Source organism: Pieris napi, chromosome 11 (assembly GCF_905475465.1).
Source record: "Pieris napi chromosome 11, ilPieNapi1.2, whole genome shotgun sequence".
NCBI lineage: Eukaryota > Metazoa > Arthropoda > Insecta > Lepidoptera > Pieridae > Pieris > Pieris napi.
In genome coordinates this window covers 2,749,759-2,769,003 of record NC_062244.1, presented here as the reverse complement: position 1 = coordinate 2,769,003, position 19,245 = coordinate 2,749,759, and the positions used below count along the sequence as shown (strand labels likewise).

Sequence of the window (19,245 nt, the reverse complement as noted above, 5' to 3'; positions counted from 1 at the left end):
ATAAATAAGTTAAACAGCTACGTGCAGGCAACTCCACCTTGTCTTACACCTTTCTCAATAGGAAACCAACTCGTACAGGCCCCGTTGATTCTGCCGCATGTCGTAGAGTCCCCTGATAGGGATTTGAATGCGTGAATCAAATGGCTGCTCAGCCCGTAAAAGACCTGCCCTGCGATTCTGTAACTCACTTTTCGAACTCACACAGCGGTTTTCGCATCGGCGGTCGCTCTCAAATCAGTCGTGAAGCAGTCATTTTATGATTTAGCATTCGGAAAAGCTGGGAGCTTGTAGTTTATTGTTTATCAGAATGCCAAATACGAGTACACGATTATGAAAAATTAAAATATTAAATTTGATTTATATATAAACTGTGTCTATACCTGCATCGTAAATTGCGTCGAAGGCTTGCTCCAATATTTTCTTGGACATAGAGTCCATTGAGTTGCCCAATCGATAGTGGATTTTGAAGAATTGAGCATCGAAATACTCCAACTCCGGAACTTTGCCAGTACTATTCGCTACTTCCGGGTGGTTGTACTTCCAACGGGTTTCTTTTGGTTTGATTGGATTAACCTATAAAAACAATGCTTCTTTAGAATATACGCAAAAGTAGAAACGAAGCGATCAAAGGTCAATCAGGGTCAAAGTCTCCCTTTTTGAATTAATAGTAATAAACTCTATGCAATTATTTTAGTTGTTACATCGATTTTTCATACAATTTGTATAGTTTACTACACGAATACTATTCGAGGTGTTTCTTAATTTTAATATTCAACCTATCGTTACTATTCTATTACGATAGTTATTCGACCTTACGTAGTGTTATGGGTGGTACTGGTCATATCATTAAGGCCTACAACGCACTAGCGGCTGGCCGTGATGCGGTGTGCCGCTGCGGCAGGCCGCAGTATATACGGTCTGCCGTAGCGGCATGCCGTATTCCGGCTAACCGTCCCTATTGCGGTCCTATTGCGGTCTGCCGCAATCGTCACTCGTCAGTGCTTGTCGTTCTTGAAATATTACAAATTCAAATTTAATGACGTGGAATAAGTGATACATGTATCTTATGTTCCATAATAAACATATTTTATTTTTTTATTTTTTACTCTTTTAAAATAGGTTTACAATATTTTGTTTACATTTGTTAAATAATTATATGCGATGACGTAGGTAGGACGGCTAACCGCGCCTAGTGCGTGGAGGGGACGCGGCGCGCCGCATCATTGAACTGGTGCGGCTCGCCGCAGCTCCAGATCAACCGGAGCGGTTGACGGTTGACCGCAAGTCAGTGCGTTGTTATCGTGCGGTTTCATGTAATAATCGATGTGCGGCCCGCCGCAGCGGCATACCGCATTGCGGCCAGCCGCTAGTGCGTTGTAGGTCTAAGAACAAGCATTTGATGAATGGTTTGAGTAATGTTGGCCTAGTGATTTCAACGTGAGACTCTCATCCCTGGGGTCGTAGTTTCGAATCCCTATGCATGCATTTGTAAATAAATTTTTAATTATTATTTATTATTATGTGAATCTACATACGTAAGCGAAATAAACCAGTTTTGTCTGGCGCTTAACACTAATTACTACCCGTTAACTATTCGATATAACGTGTACGTGATAAAGCCAACACACACACACATATAACAGACACATTCAAATGTATTATCGTGTCGGTGAAACTACGCTTATAGTATATATTAAAATTGTTTAGTCCAGTCAATTAAAAGTCCAGTAAATTAGCATTGGCAGGATAACCATATTAAAAGAAAAGGACTACCAAGCTCTACGAAATAATAAATACGCAGTTCAGATAACTGAAAAAAGAAAATATATTTTTGTATGTTTTAATTTATTACTAAAATAATAAATTTATGTATTCGTATTGTGTGTAAATTAAACTAGATAATTGTTTACCGCGCTCCTTCATCACTAATTAATTAAACAGAACACGCTTAATAACAGACGACATCATATGCATTGACGTCTTAGGATTAAAACTAACAAAATGTAACTGTGACTTTTGTTTTATAATGTGAGGAATACCACAAATAGCATAAGAAATGTATAAATAGAAGAAAATTTTCTAAAGTATAGCGAGAAAAGAGACATATGTACTTTATTATTACTACTTTAAGAAGGGTTTTTTTTGAAGTGAAAACTTCTTTAGCGGCGTTGTACACTTTTTTTGGGTAAAAAATGTTAAACTCGCGTCAGGACACGTGACCTGATCGAAAATTCGTAAGATGGATGGAGAGAAGACAGCTGGCGCGGCGTATTTAATATTGTCACGGCGTATGTCATATTTGTGTACGATAGCGCAATAAATAAATATTGTATTCTACCACATAAATGATAGTACTTTTATACTAATAATTAAAGCAATTCGTGCAAAATTATTCCCTAACCATTCCAAAATATCAAAAATGCACAACGTTAATATTCAAGTTTTTACTTCTGCCGGCACTCCCGGAGTGCAACCCGTCGTTTTTTTTTTAAGTAGGAACCTACCTCTTTTTTGTATTTATTTTGGAAATGGCTGTTTGTAAAAGTTTTAAAATTGTGTTTAGTAAAGTGTTGTAGTGTTTCAGTCTTAGATTATAGAGACTGCTGCAAAGTCAAGAAATAGTATTAAACATAATTAGGTATTTTTTATTTCCTTCTAAATTTTGGTATTTTTATTCACTTCACTATTTCACGCTATGCATGTAGCTTGCAGGGGTCATAGCTTTGCGGGGTACGGAAAAAGACTTATAAACTTTAATAAGATTACATTTTTGATAGATCCTTTCTTTAGTTGTATTTTAGTTACCACAGGTTTCCTATTGTTGTTTTTTCCATAGATAAATTCAATTTAAAACAAAAGACGCTGGATTGTGAGGTCAACAGCATCTCTGGCCCAATCAATGCGCATTGACACACGATATAATACGTCATGTTACAACGACCGTTTGACCAATCACAATCGAATGCAAAGTTTCGTTTTATTTTCGCCTCTCCGGAGAATTAACAAAAAAAAATATATTTTAAATGACACACATTTTTGTTTAGTAAACATTATGAAAAGTATTATATTAATTATTTAATGTTTCTATAATTCCAGAACTTAATAAATTTGGGACATTCTTAACATATATTAACATTAAAAAGTGTTTCTGTTATAAATAAAAACAATACCTTGTTATAGAGAATGTCTTTAAATTCCTTGACATTGTGAGACTGGGGGTAGAGGCCAGCCATTCCAGAGATGACAACGCTATCTTGTTGAACGGTGTCATTTTCAGTGAACTTCTGTGTTAGCACCATGATGTTACTGTATGAAAAACATAAAATTACAAATTGTACAATTTATTTACTTTTAAATTATTGTGTGTATAACTAATCAGAATAACTGCGTTATTTTCCATTTAATGATTTAAAGTATCGAAATGTTGTTTAGTAGTAACAGTTACAGTTTTGGTACAAGGCATATGAAGTTTTTTACATTGGAAACACGACAGAAATTATACATGTCGTTAAGTTCTTATTAATATAATAACAGACGTTATCAAAATCATACTGAGAATCTTTTCAGTTAAATAGCCAAATTGCAGTGAAAGATTGTGATATCTGACAGGTTGAAAAGACTGAAAAACTACCAGACTTTTCAGTACAACATAGAGACAACAAATATATGACTGTGTAATCCGGAATAATAAATTATGTACAGCCCTGCGATTCTGTAACTCATTTTTCGAACTCACTTTCGAGCGACCGCCGATGTTAAAACCGCTGTGTGAGTTCGAAAAGTGAGTTACAGAATCGCAGGGCTGCACCAAATGAAAAAACTAATCAAGACGACACTGGAACATCTTCAACTACTGTAAAATGGAAATCGTCCACTAGTACATGGAGAATTCGAAATTCAAATAAATGATCAAAAATCATAATCCAAACAAATCTATGTTAAATTTAATAAATCTAATTTTATATGTAACAACGACTACAATCTCTACCATTTTAACGTAACAAAATCTGGGGATTCGGGAGCATAAGGATTGTCGAACGAAATCGCCTAATTTTACTAAGTCTGCAAAATATTAGCCGAAAAAAAACCCCTTGTAAATAAACTAATATACACTTAAGAAATACATTCTCTTAGAAATACAAGGTCAAACAGTACAAAAAATAAATGTTGTTATTAAATACTTTTTAGTGCATTAAAAAAAATAAAAAAGGAATATTAACCATATTCGAAATTTAAAAAATTACCTTGTCTGTTATGTCGACACACTATTCTTCCACTACCTTTTTTCGTATCAGGGTCTCGTACTTATAAGTTCTAATAGCTAATTAGAATATGCATGCATTGATTAATTGGTTAACTTTGTTTAACGGGACGCGTTGACTCTTTTATAGAGGGTGGTCTTTTTGAAAATACAAATGTGAATCGAAATTAAATGTCATATGGACTTAATACGTATAATTGTAATTATTAACAATAATTTATTTTATACAAACTTTACGGGCTTTTTTAACATAAGTGTGATGGAAAAGGAGCAAATCTAATTTGCCTTATGGAAGTTTTTTTTTTAATTGCTCTGGCACGATTTGTGCATTAGCCAGCGTCAATCATTAGCCAAAGTCATTTTCCATGACTTTTTGGAAACAAACTCCGACCACACCACATTATTTGCAACGCCTACAAATAACTACACATAAAAACGCACTTTCTTCGCACAAAGCATTTTCTTCATCAGAGGCCCTTTCATCTTTAACCACTTAAAAAGAATTATTATGTCAAATACCGTTAACATGTCAAATGGAAGAGACTAGCTGCCTACCACACAGGGAATGCTAGAGCACTGTCTTTTTAACCAGTGGCGTAACCACCTGGGGCCCGTGGCAAATTCTTTTGATGGGGCCCTATCAATAAAATCGTCACGTTTTACTCTGTTTAGTTTTAATAAACTTCGAGATTTTCCGCGTACTCAATTACACGTTGTATATGTCCCACTAATGGCCATAGGCCTCCTCTCTTAGGCGAGAGGGAATGGTCTGTAGTCCCCACGCTAGCCCAATGCGTATTGGAGACTTCACAATCATCCATAGAACATAATATCTCTTGGGTCGGGGGCCCGTGGCATTTTGCCAACCCTGCCACCCTATTGTTACGCCACTGTTTTAACTAAACATCCAAATTACTATAATAAAGTTTTTTCAAATTACTTTAAATGTTTTCGTCCTAATAATATTAATAAAAATAATAATAATAAAACTAATAATTTTATTTCCACATCATATGTAAAAGTATCTTTAAGTAGGTGTCAATACATGATTTAAATTCAACGAATTCAAATTGATTTATGTCTCTTTTAATTGTTGTATATAAATATAACGGTTTAGGCTATATATAAAAATATAATTATTTTAATTACTTAGTGAAGTTAGTTATATGTAAGTTGTAGATAGTAAACAAGTTTAGGAAGTCTAGAAATGATCCCAATTTAGGAAATACAAATACAATTCACTAAATACTGAAATGCTGCCAGCGTTAAAGGTACACTGCCACAGGGACCAAACTTTTTAAATTTATTTTGATTTTTATTTTATTTATTTTTAATTATTACTTTGTAGGTTAATAAAATTGTAAATACTGTATTATTTAAGGTTAGTTATTGTTTGAATTGTTCTTCTGTTTTGTGCTTTTGTGTATTAATAAAATTAACATTTACCCTTATAAACTTTAATTATTTAAACATAAATAATAATTGATTGTATAGGCAAACATTTTAATTAAAGATAAATTCAATAATCATCTAATAAGTCTCTGACATATGGAAATCTAAGCACTAAGACTCGATTTACTTATTAACTATAAACTAAATAACTAATATATGAACATAACTTTTACACATTTAAAGAAAACACTTTTTTACCGGATTGAAGTTATGTATTATTATAAATTTACAATTATTTTACATGATTTAAAATTTTTCCGACGTTCGTTTCGTTTAATACATAACTTCAATCCGGTAAAAAAGTGTTTTCTTTAACTAATATATAAAGTTAAATTTGTAATAACTATTCTTATATTAATCAGAAAACTATATTTTATTTGTATTACACGCAACAAAGGGTTAATGACCAGTACAAGGTTGAAAAGAATATAGTTGAACGTTTCTTTTTAACGTCATTTTGAATCTAATTTGGTTATAAAACATTAACGGTGGCAACTACAATGATTAATAAATTTAAATAATCTGATCAGTATGCAGTTCATACTGATCGATTAATAACATCATAAGTAAAAAATTTGTTCTTCTTAAGAGAGAAACTTGAATATTAACGGACTGTGGATAATATCATATCATATCATAACATATATCAGATAAAAACAAAGGCTTAAAAATGTTTAAGAAATTAATAAAAACAATAGACAATTACGTCAGTGCAATGACGTTTTATTAATTGATTAAAACTGAAAGTTTACTAAAAATGGAACGACGATTCGACATTTGATCTTTGTATTTAAATTTGGAAAAAAGAATACTGACTTTTGATTAAAATACGTAAATATTCATTACTACACGGATTGAAGTCGTATTATTGAAGTGAAACTTCTTTATCGGGGTTGGAAAAAAATTTAGTGTAACATTTTTCGGTTACGCGTCACATGTTTCGGTTACGCGTCACATTTGACCGTTACGCGCGTCTTTTTCTCGTCCCTACCACGGTTGATTCGAAGAGATTCTAAACCATTAATAACAAAAATTTATAATAACTATAACAATGATACTAAAAATTATATTACAATTTATGAAATTCTGTAATAATCTTAGTGGTAATAAGGTAAAATGAAATAATTGTATTATTTGTATTCAAGTCTGTGATATTAAAAGCCTTTTGTTAAACTTTATCTAATTTAACTTTATTTAACCAATTTCTGTAAAGTTAGTTGCATATAGATAATTTTTCGAAAAATAAGGTCATAAAGAAGTTTCACTTCTAACGTGTGTACACTAGTACACGCTCATTTTTTTTTTGTTTATGCGTTAGTTAAATACGTAAATAACGGATTCGATATATTTTTCTGAAAAAGATTTAATTTACAAATTAAAATTAAAATATTAGAGCAGTCGATTCATCAAGCAAAAGAAAATAAATCTCATCCACGCCTTTCGTACAGGCTATTTCAGGCGTAAAAGGCTACGGAAGATCTGCCTTGCGATTCTGTAACTCACTCAAGCATTTTTCGAGTTTCAAGCGAGTCAATCATTTTTTTTAAATTAACTTTAGATAGTCTAGTACGGGGAAATTGCAGCCTGCGTTTGTTCCGAGTATTAACATTGTGCGTATGTTCTATTCTAGTAAACTTATCCCTATTTTGGTATACATACATAATATTTTCATAAATATATTGCGAGGGAAAGGTAAGTATATTAATTTCCTTGAATTTATCTCTCAGAGATTTCCTACATTTTAGATTATAGATTGCACGAATAGCCCTCTTCTGCAGGAGGAAAATAGTTTCGACATCAGCAGCATGAGCCCATAATAATAAGCCATAAGCCATTAAGCTGTAAACAAGTCTAGCTGTATCCAGCAGACTAGCACCCTTGTTTATAAAAACTAAATCATTCGTCTCATTCTGTCAAATTGTGTTTACGAAAAAAAACAGAGTACTTTAGTTAAAGCGGTGCAATTTATTAAAAATCAGAGTCCCCTTCATAGGATACCCTGTGTTGATCTTTAACCTACGTTGCTATGGGTCACTTACGGATAGTGTTTATTGAAGTGAAACTTCTTTATCGGCGTTGGAAAAAAATTTACGTCACGTGACGTCGTCACATTTTTCCGTTACGCGCCATCTTTTTCTTGTCCTGCGATTTCGGATCCAGTTTATTTATTTATTGGTTAACCTACAGGTGCTATTTAAAACGAAAATAAATGTTTATTTAAATTGTAAATGTGTAACTTATTATTTATTTATTTATAAGATCTTATGATACAAATTAAAATTCGTTTACGTATATCGGAGCTACGCGTGAACTTATGTGTCATCGTCTTTCATTTTCCATTACGCCTTGTTTTAACTGGTTTTTCAAAAACCGGCATCACATCCGCCGATGAACTGTTTTAACGGCAATAAAATTAAGTTAATAAGTTAATAAGCGACACCGAAAAAGGAGTCAGAAAAAGGTCAAACTATTTTTAATTGTAGTACATATTATGTCTTAGCGTAGCAGTTACTTCCACTTGTAAGACCATCTATGACTCTCGACTATCTTTTGGGGTTTTATATATGTTAAATTTTACCATTGTATTCCAAAATAACAGCGTAATAGAGAAGATTGATCGTGGGTATTAATAATCATAATAATAATTTAATATATAAACTATCATATTTTCAACAAACTAGAGCAGTGTTGGCCTAGTGGCGTCACCGTGCGACTCTCATTCTTGAGGTCGTAGATTCGATCCCTGGCTGTTCACCAATGGGCTGTCTTTCTATGTGCGCATTTAACATTCGCTCGAACGGTGAAGGAAAACATCGTGAGGAAACCGGCTTGCATTATGTATATGTATACAAAAATATATAAGTTTACTAGAATAGAACATACGCACTATGTTAATACTCGGAACAAACGCAGGCTACAATTTCCCCGTACCAGACTATCTAAAGTTAGTAATTCTTTTTTTGGGAAAAGGGATACTCTTCTTTAATAAAATCCCAGAGGCTCTTTTATCTCTTTTAATAAATTTAAGAAATGTATTAAAGAAAAGCTGTGTAAAAAGGCTTACTATAAAGTCAGTATAGACAGGCTACTTCTAATTAATTTGCGATATTTGTTTTAAAATAAGTGTTGTTTGATGATTTGCTATTTTAAAAGAGTACCGAGAGTTTTTTACGCCGGCTTTTTCTCTCGGCCTACACCCTCTGTCTTCTTTGCCGATTAGTAGGGATGCCTACAAATTCAAACTTAATGACGTGGAATAAGTGATAGAGCAAGATCCCAGGGCCGCCAGACGTCACGTATTTTCTGACGGATGAAATGTGGACGATTGGGTAGTGTTAGTATGTACTATGATCGTATGCCTACCTGCTAGCTTGGTCAAACGGCCAATTTCCAGGTATCAGGTAATCAAGGTACACAAAAACATTACTTACTTCACGTAAATTCTCATGGCTGATTTTTATATATGTTTTCGAGTGTATAGTTAAAAATAAATTGTCAATACTCCCAGACACTTTCCGTCGGCCATATTGCTTAACAGACGCTTTAAGGGTCTCAAAATAATTAGTCAACTTCACGTAAATTCTAACGCTCCATTTTTATATATGTTCATCCGACAACTATTTTAAAAGCTTTGACAAGAAGACAGACCGATCCAAGGGGCCAATCATCCCCTAAACTAAATTTTAATATCTCTATGAGTGAGAGAGCATTATCTACGCGCATGAGACTGAGTGAGACCGACTGCGCTGTTAAAGCCATGAAAATACTTGAACAGATATTTTATAATTTTTAGAACTTTTGTTGACAAGTAAATTATAGCAACAAAAATAAGAAAAAAATTGACACATAATAAATAATACTAAAGTTAGCCGACATTTTTTTTTTTTTTTTCAATTTATTAATTAGAACTAAAAAATATTTTTAAAAAATACTACTTATATTTAAATAGCAGCAATTTTTTTAATTAATTATTTATTGGAAATTTGGAAACAAAGTGGAAAAATATTAATTCTTCAATATTTCTTAACAGTGGCTTTTAATCTTCATTATCATCATCATCAAATATCAATCTTGAAATTGAATATCTAAATCGTGATCGTCATCATCAGCATTATCCTTATTTTCTTCCTCTGTAAAAAACAAGTTAAACAATGAAGGTCTGAAAAAACTAAAAAGATACAAATAATATGAGAAACGAAAATAATTTACCTGATTGTTCTTCCAGCGACTCACTGACAAAACCCGGTAATTGATCTCCATCGAACCAATGAAAATCATATTTACCATCTTGTAGTGTCCAGCCATTGTTTTCGGGGTTGAAAATATTTATCATCTTCATACTTGCATTGTTCCAAAGCTAGCCCGTCGAAACTGTTGCCAAAGCTCACTTTTACAAGGTGGTAAGTTACTGGCATCGAAGTTTCTTAAATTCTTTCGATTGAATTCTTCATTTTTATCAGATACCATGTATGTAAATGATAAACAACTGTAGTCTGGCAGCATCTACATCAATTATTCCAGGAAAATTGTAAACATCACAGATAAATTTTTGTATTATGTTGAATACACGTTCTTCTTCATCTACATCACCAACAAAATCCAACGTACCAAAACGGTGAAATGCTTTGTTGGTACTCTTCATTTTTCTTCAAAATATTAAACGGCTTTTGCTTGCCCTTTTTGAAAAATAATAATTTTTCAAGTAATTTTCATGGCTTTAACAGCGCAGTCGGTCTCACTCAGTCTCATGCGCGTAGATAATGCTCTCTCACTCATAGAGATATTAAAATTTAGTTTAGGGGATGATTGGCCCCTTGGATCGGTCTGTCTTCTTGTCAAAGCTTTTAAAATAGTTGTCGGATGAACATATATAAAAATGAAGCGTCAGAATTTACGTGAAGTTGACTAATTATTTTGAGACCCTTAAAGCGTCTGTTAAGCAATATGGCCGACGGAAAGTGTCTGGGAGTATTGACAATTTATTTTTAACTATACACTCGAAAACATATATAAAAATCAGCCATGAGAATTTACGTGAAGTAAGTAATGTTTTTGTGTACCTTAATTACCTGATACCTGGAAATTGGCCGTTTGACCAAGCTAGCAGGTAGGCATACGATCATAGTACATACTTACACTACCCAATCATCCACATTTCATCCGTCAGAAAATACGTGATGTCTGGCGGCCCTGGGATCTTGGACCATGATACATGTATCTTATGCTCCATAGTAAACATATTTTATTTTATTTTTTATTTATTTTAGACCCAAAAATTCGACGGCGTGTGTACCTAGATACAAAAATCCCCAAACCTAAAAAGGTTGCAAAACCAAAAGGAACTTACATCATAACAAGTTATGACACTCCAAAATGTTATTTTGAAAAATATTAGTAAAACATCAACTATATATAATATTTATTTCTAAACACCTAAACTCTTGTACAATAGTGGGACGTAGTCATCAAATTGTGCGCGATAGAAGTTGCCAGCAACAGGCGCTCCCAAGTTGTACTTTTCAGCGAATTTCTTCGTTGAAAAGGCAGCACGGCCATCGATGGATCTGAAATAGTTAAAGTTTGTTTAATTGAGCAGTTTTATCATCTAACAGTTTTAATATTTAAAGTCAAAATGTAAAAAGAGGTAACTTTTTATGCCAAAACGATAAACCCAAGGAGTATCTTAAAGTTGGGGACCTGTTTTTGCATTTGTATCAGTTAATAGCTTGGTATTGATAAAATTCCATTGGAAGATACGGATTTGAATCGCGACAGAGGTCGCATAATATGATAATAACAGTTTTACGAAGAAATTTTAAATTAGTTTTCATTTGGTATCTACGGGATATTGAATTTATTTAATTGTTTTATAGAAGAAAATACACACACATCACACATAGAATACAGATAATACAAGTACTAGAGAAGTGTCCTTGAGTTGCTCCACAGATAAGATTATTTTTATAAAAGTAGGAGTAACAGAACTACATTAATAATAAGTACAAAGACACGAACATATAAACACAGCAACTTAGAGTACCAACATTACAGACAAAACAATTACAACAATGATTTCAAAAGCGCTTCAAAGCACGATAACTTATCAAAGAAAATAACATACTTGTTGGTTAACTTCTTTTCGTCAAAATTAAGTTTTCCAGGCTGCTTGTAGAGAATGTAGACGTAACGATGGAGGCCAGTGCCTTCTGGTGGTCCAGAACCAATGTAGCCAGACAGAACCTCACCAGAAGCGACATTGTTGCCAGGAATGTTAACAACCAACCAATGGTGCCATTCACGGTATACTTGCTCTGGGCCGTTGTAGTTGTCAGGGTCTGGAAGAGTAAACCGTTCATAGGCACACAATATATATGTACGATACAAATTATATAAGAATTGACCAATTCATATGACTAATAATGTATAATGTATAATGTATAATGTATAATGTATAATGTATAATGTATAATGTATAATGTATAATGTATAATGTATAATGTATAATGTATAATGTATAATGTATAATGTATAATGTATAATGTATAATGTATAATGTATAATGTATAATGTATAATGTATAATGTATAATGTATAATGTGTAATGTATAATGTAACATGTATAATGTACAATTTTACATTGTGTGTGGCAGAATATGCGAACTTACGATTATACCACCTTACACATTTTTGTACTATATTCTTGCAATACATTATACATTACAACATACATTAAAACTTCCACCTTGAACACATTGATTGAGATATGGACCAAACGACTAGCTAAAACCAGTGATTTCATGAATTTTCACCACGTAAAATTAATAAATCCGTGGGAACTAACGGACGGAAGTTGTTATAGAAATTGTATTCATTTAAATGTTTAAAATTATTTAACGTTTACAAACTTCACTATTACATTATTTCATTGTTCTTACCTTATTAAAACAGGTTTTAAGGGCAAGTTTTATATGCAATTTCAGATATTTGAAAGGGAAAGCAATAATTGCGTTTGAGATCTTCAGTACAATACCTGTGAAGACTAAGGTGTAGTAAGCGTTAGGATCCGCTTCGTAGGAAACAGCTGGTTGAACTTTGACCTTTGTTGGAGCGAGTTCATTGCCATGTTGGGCTACCACGCCACTTGGGTATTTCAACTGAAAAAGTAAAGAAACATTAATTAGTACTAGATATATAGACGCTTCAAGACAATATATGGTAAGGAGGTGTAAAGACAAAAGTACATCGTCAAATCATGGACCATAAGTGGCTGATAGACGCCGCATCTACGCTTTCAAAATGTGGTGCCACGAATGCTGCGTATTCTGGACAGCCAATAGAACCAAGAGTAGAGAGTGTTGTAATTGCCCATTGCCCGGTAACCAGTAAGGAAAAAGACCAAGAGGATGCAGCCCATTATGATAGACAGACCAGGTATCACAAAACATGGGTACTACGGTCTCTGACGCCAGTTACCTGGAGATCGTCAGAGATGAAACAGCGGTGCAGTAATCTACCCAACGCTCAGCAGTGTGCAAACGATCGGAGGTTTTTAATAAAATAATTTGTAAATTAAATTTTAAATGTCCCCATAGACGGCCTGAACTAATACAAGAGCTGATCCAAGGGTGCTAAATTGTTAAGTTTATTTATTTATATTAGTTAAAATAAAAAATGACACCGTCCCGTTTTGACATAGCAAGTTATTTCCATATTGAATTAGAAAATGATAAATTGTTGTTCAGTTTTAGACTGATTTTATTTGAATGGTCTGTTGAGATCCCGCTCTTAATTTTTATTAACTGGCTTAGGTAATCGCTAAGGAATAATTCTAAGTACTTATGCACAAATAATTAATCCCTACAATAGATTAAAATTGATTTAATTGTCTGCAAAATGATAATGATCTTAATTCTGATATTTTTGAAGTTATACTTCTTTAGGCGCGTTATGAAAAATTTATGAGAGTGAAATTTTACAATGCGCGCGCACCTGTGACACAAAATTAGGAGTGTGATTATAGCGTGCGCGAGCGAGATAGGAATAAGACAATCTACAAGTAAAAAGAAATAGAATATGCGTGAAGTTCGTATGCCAAAAATTTTGAATGACCATAATGACATTTGTCATTTACCTTTTAAACAAATAAAGGAGTTTTAATTATTTTTTCAAAGAAATTTAGCAATGCTTTTTGAATTATAATCAGAAGTGATTTAAATTGAATATTTAAACCAATACTAATTAATATTTGTGAAAAAATACAATTGAGGTTAACTATCCGTATGTATTATTATTATCGGGTAATGTTTTGATTAAAAAAATGACCACATTGTTTAATCAAAACATGTAATTTTTCTGATTTAATCTAGCAAATATAAGGACAAGAGACAAAAAACAATTGATGAATCAGTGTAAGTGCACAAAATTGAATACAAAAAAAGAGTTGTCATCTTATCGCTGTGAAACATCAAAAACTGGAGGTGGAACAAAGCCAAACTATTTTTAATAATGCTAAAGAAGTATAACTTCTTACGCGCGTACATAAGTACACGCACCCTTTTTTTTTATAATTCATTCATTTCAGTTCATTAGCCATTTAATTTATTAAACACTTGTAATTGTAATTTATTTTTGTGTCATTCCGAATCATATTTCACGTGTCGCAAACAAAAACAAAATCAGTCAACATAGCTGTTTTAACCAGTTTGTTGTCTCTTTCTCTTAAATTGGGTTCATGCTGTAATGAAAAGAGATGTTGATTTATAATGAGTTGTTCTATCTAATATATTTATAGATAGGATATATATCAGATATTTTTTACTCTTGTTATAAAATAAATAAATCAGTGGCGCTACAAAATTTTTAGGTCTGGGCCTCAGATTTCTGTTTCTGTTTCATGATCATTTATGAATCTTATAGACAAGTAGGTGATCAGCCTCCTGTGCCTGACACAAGCCATCGAATTTTCGGGTCTAAGGCAAGCTGGTTTCCTCACGATGTTTTCCTTCACCGTTCGAGCGAATGTTAAACGCGCACATAGACAGAAAGTCCATTGGTGCTCAGCCGGGGATCGAAGCTACGACCTTAGGGATTAGAGTCGCACGCTGAAGCCACTATATAACCTATAACATACCTTAAGTGTTTTTAATGGCAATACCTTAAAAGCGTAATGAAGTCAAAATAAAATTAATCATGTATACATATTGCCAGTTCTCAAATCAAGTGCAAGAAGAACTGCCCTACCTAGTATTGTAAAATAGTTTTATTTCTATTATCTGTGAATTTGATTGCTATAACCAGATACCTTTTGATTTTGGATTTAATTATATTTCTTCTTCAGTTGACGCGGGTATTGCAATTTCAATAAAACGCTTTTAACCGATAACAGTTAGGTATTGGAAAAAACGTAATAGAAACTTTAATAATGTAGATGTCAAAAATGTTGTTATTCGAAATGTATCGAGAACTATGAAGTCTAGATACGTATACAATTTGTGTGGAGAAAGGATGGACTCCGACCTAAAGGTAGGATCCTCGACTAGTCCAACTACTGACCTGAAGGCCGCTATGGCTAAGGTCGAGGTTGTATATTATATTCTCAGCGGTTCGATTAACTTATCGCAATGGCGTCATCATAATAATTGAAGGTGTCAAATTAGACTCTTGTTCAAGTTCAAAATCCCTGTCAAATGAAACCAAAAAATTCAATATTATTTACGGAGGTACTGCTATTATACAGAGCTGATTTTTATGAAGCTAGCTAGATCTGTTTCCTAACAATACACCTGATTTTCTTGATTTCCGAAACAGATAGTGTTATAATTTAGGATATTTAAAAAAATATTATTATTAACTAAAAACGGTTTTTTATTCTTTGTTATAGGCCTCCTCTCTATTTATTTCGAAATCCTACAGTTAACATAAATTATATATAATAAAATACAATTCTACTTAAGATATAGCCAAAGATGTATTACATAATATTAACAAAAAGGTTCAAACGTTTACAAAATAAAAAAACAATAAAAATTATTCAATACATTTAACCAAGTACCTAATTTGGCTGTGTAGTGTGATAGTTGTAAAGTGAGGGTGTTTATGTGGGGTATGCTTATTATGCAGTTGATTTTGCGTTATGGATATTCGTAATACTACTATTAAACATATTCCACGATAGCTTAAACAAGTCAAGGCTTAAATATTGGTTGTTGAATGTCCGGGCTGCGCGATACAAAACTCAGTTTTTTGCGTAGTTCGTGTTGATGTGAGAAACGAGAAACAAAGCACGATCACGAGTCTGGTAGGCAGGAACGTGGAAGGGAAATTTTTTCTAAAAGTGAGCTGCAATTAATTTTGCAATGTCCATGTAGCAATAAATCGTATTGTTTTAGTCGAGTCTAAAGTATCAGTTTTAAAATGTTCACACGCGTCTTTATAGGTATTAAACCTATTATAGATATAGGAGATACATTTTAAACTAGCTGCTGTGGTCTCTGGCAGAATGACCAGCGCTGTGGAACATTCTGCTCCTCAGCATAATGCTGAGCCAGGGCCAATTACAGCCACAGCACACACGCATTACATACTTGAAACGAACTGAATGTGAAAAGGGTTTTTTTTAATTTTTCTTTATTGTTTTTCATATCTCTCATTTTATTTTTTTTCTTTGATTATTGATATTTTGTGTGTTTATATGTGTGTGTGTTTTTGTTTGTAATAAATATTATGTCTACATGGATTTAAAAATTCGTTTTAAATTTAAACCAATGCGAGCAACCATAATCGAGAACACTTCTTACATATGTATAGTATAGCACTTTTATATTTTAACGCGCGTGCGTAATTTGTAGGTGCGTAACTTTATCATACTTTATATTTCCCGACAAACTTTGTATATTTAGATATTTAACTATTTCAACCCCAAGTCCACTGTCCATGCTTTGGCTACTCATTCCTTCCCAATCCCAATGAAATCCATGCGTCTTCGATCGTCATTTGTTTTATAGACATGCTTCCTTAGTAGGTGTATTATATCGTGGGTTGTAGGTAAATATAGCAAGTATTAAATGTATTGAAAGAAAAATCCATTGCCGAGGCGAAATTGCTGACCAGGCGAATTACTTGTTATTTTAAATTACGGGTTTTCGTACGTGCAATGTCGCGTATGACAGATACGAAAACTGTGCGACCTTGGCTCACATTATCGCATATTTTTGCTTATTTCGATAAACAAAAATACGATTGTATAACTTATAAATAATTGTATAACTTATCTTGAAATATTTAATTAGTTTTATCGTCATTAATCAGTGTGTTTATAATTTGGAATATAATGTTATAATTACTCTTCTAGGAACGCCAACATGATTTGGTCGATCTGGTGTTTATAATGGATAAGTTTTTGAAGACTTTGTGTGCCTATAACGTGGGCTTATATTTTCGTTTTTAATTATGTCTATGCCCCATTATGAAAGAGATATCACATTCTTAATTTCTTACATCTTCCATCTAATTCAAACGCTTTAGGCATTAGATTTTTTGGGTTTTAGACAATGATTTTTTCATTTGTCATAAGAGGCACATAAAAAGCGTTGGTTCTAAAAACTGAGGTTCGGCCGCACTACCTGAAGGTCAAATCGCACTCCTTGTGTAAAAGTTACGCAACATTCAAGTTATTTTAGACCTCACCTCTATGGTTTTTGTAGGGGCGACGGGGATGACCTCTGGAACAATTTTGCTAGACTCGAATGTGCTTGCGACCGACATTTTCTGTAATAAATAAATCTAGGTTATTTATTAGGAAGAGAAGACCTAAATCATTATATTGTAAAATCATAATTATTATAAAGAAGGTTTTTAATATGTCTGATATAGAAGTGAATTATGATGATAAAATATGCAATCACAATTTGCAATCGTGTCGCTTCATACTAAGATAAATGCAATAAATAGTTGTAATCTAGAAAATTAAATAAGCCATTCAAATATACTAATGAACGAGTATCTATTAATAATAATAATAATATATTTTCATTATTATAGAACATACATATATATATAATGGCGTGCAAATTAAAAGGTAGAATTTTATATAAAAGTTACACAATACGAGTTAATCCATTATAGTCAATTCTTATATGTATCATGTTTTCTCATTATTAAAATATAATATAACGTTATCAAAGTAATATTAATTATAATGTTTTACTAAAATAATCTAATAATATTATTTAAAATGGAAGACAAAATTGGGAATTATTTGCTTTTTAAAAACTCCAGGCGTTTTATGATAATTTAAATTTTCTTTTCTTTTTTTTAATATTTATACGTTCTTCAAAGCAAGATTGATACAAAACTACTTTTGTAGATTAAAAAACACTAAACACTAAATACGTTACAAATGACTTATATTTAAAGTTATTATAATAGTTTGCAGCTTGTTCTTAGCAAAAAATTAAGAAGCACACAAATTGTAAAATTTAATGCAATTTGTGTGAACCGAAACGTTTTACCAATTACAGCAGGCGCTAGTCGTTCTTACAAAATTATAGAAATAATTTTTTAATACTAGGTATTTTTTTAAGAAATAAAATACCCTAAAAAATATTAAGTCTAACTAACTGTAAATTAGACCGTTAAGTTATTCAAGCTAAAATATTCCAACATTCATGAAACTTAATATGTTTAATCCGCTGCGAATCCATCAAAACCTTTTAAATTAAAGTTGTATTTGTTCCCGAGACACTTTGTGACTTTCAAATCATAACCAAATAAAATTTTTAAATACCTGTGTATTCTTTATATCGTTAATTGAAATGTTAAATTAATTCATTATTAAAACTTACGTTGCGTTTTGATGCGACAGGCAGCAAAGAACAACTGTAAAAATACGACAATTTATCGATAAGGTTTAGTATCGCACACCGAATGTATTGTTTCTGATAACCCAAACACCTTACACATATAACTAGCTATGCCCCACAGCTTTACCCGCCTTAAATCAGTTGAATTGCCATTTAGCCATCTTTCCTCGATATAGACAATACAAAAATGGTTAGCAATTTGAACAAGTAGTTACAGAGATAACGTAAAACAAAACATGTAGGTATAATATTCAACTTTATAAAAGCAATATTGGAATATAGATAAGAACATAGTTATTGGTGAAATAATTAAACATGCTACTAAATATATATAATTAAGATAAATAAAATAAAATAATAAATAGACAAGGTCTAAATAGAAGTGCTTAAGTGCTATATTGATAACGCTAAACGAATTGAATCACAATGTCAAGTTTATTCATATTATTGGTATTTCAAGCTCCACAGACCTACGACGGCAACTAAATACTGGTCATCTAGACGAACTAGAAGTATGGTCAGGCGCAGGTGCTCTGTTTATTAGATAATCCTGTCGTCCCGAATGTGTACGCTTTCGGGGCAGGGTGATTAAACTCTTTTTTTTAACGTAATAGGAGGCAGACGGATAGAAGGCTCACGTGATGTTAAGTGATACCCATGTACCTACACTTA

At 32.5% G+C, this 19,245-nt stretch overlaps 2 protein-coding genes across 2 annotated transcripts in view; both read right to left on the bottom strand.

Annotated features, from left to right (window-relative positions):
• Positions 1-3,302, bottom strand: part of LOC125054060 (fatty acid synthase-like) — a 32,137-nt gene extending 28,835 nt beyond the window's left edge. The window contains exons 1-2 of the mRNA XM_047655735.1: positions 3,171-3,302; positions 381-573 (exon numbers count right to left, since the gene is read on the bottom strand). Coding sequence (XP_047511691.1) covers positions 381-573; positions 3,171-3,299 — 322 coding nt within the window. The 5' untranslated portion in view covers positions 3,300-3,302. The remainder of the gene's footprint in view (positions 1-380; positions 574-3,170) is intronic.
• Positions 3,303-11,120: 7,818 nt separating this feature from the next.
• LOC125054007 (protein D2-like) lies at positions 11,121-18,675 on the bottom strand. The gene is made up of 5 exons (XM_047655657.1): positions 18,556-18,675; positions 17,399-17,479; positions 12,744-12,867; positions 11,835-12,048; positions 11,121-11,277 (listed from the first exon to the last, which is right to left on the bottom strand). Exons 2-5 carry the CDS (start codon positions 17,474-17,476, stop codon positions 11,139-11,141), a joined length of 555 nt encoding a protein of 184 aa, XP_047511613.1. The 5' UTR covers positions 17,477-17,479; positions 18,556-18,675; the 3' UTR covers positions 11,121-11,138.
• Positions 18,676-19,245: the final 570 nt, after the last annotated feature.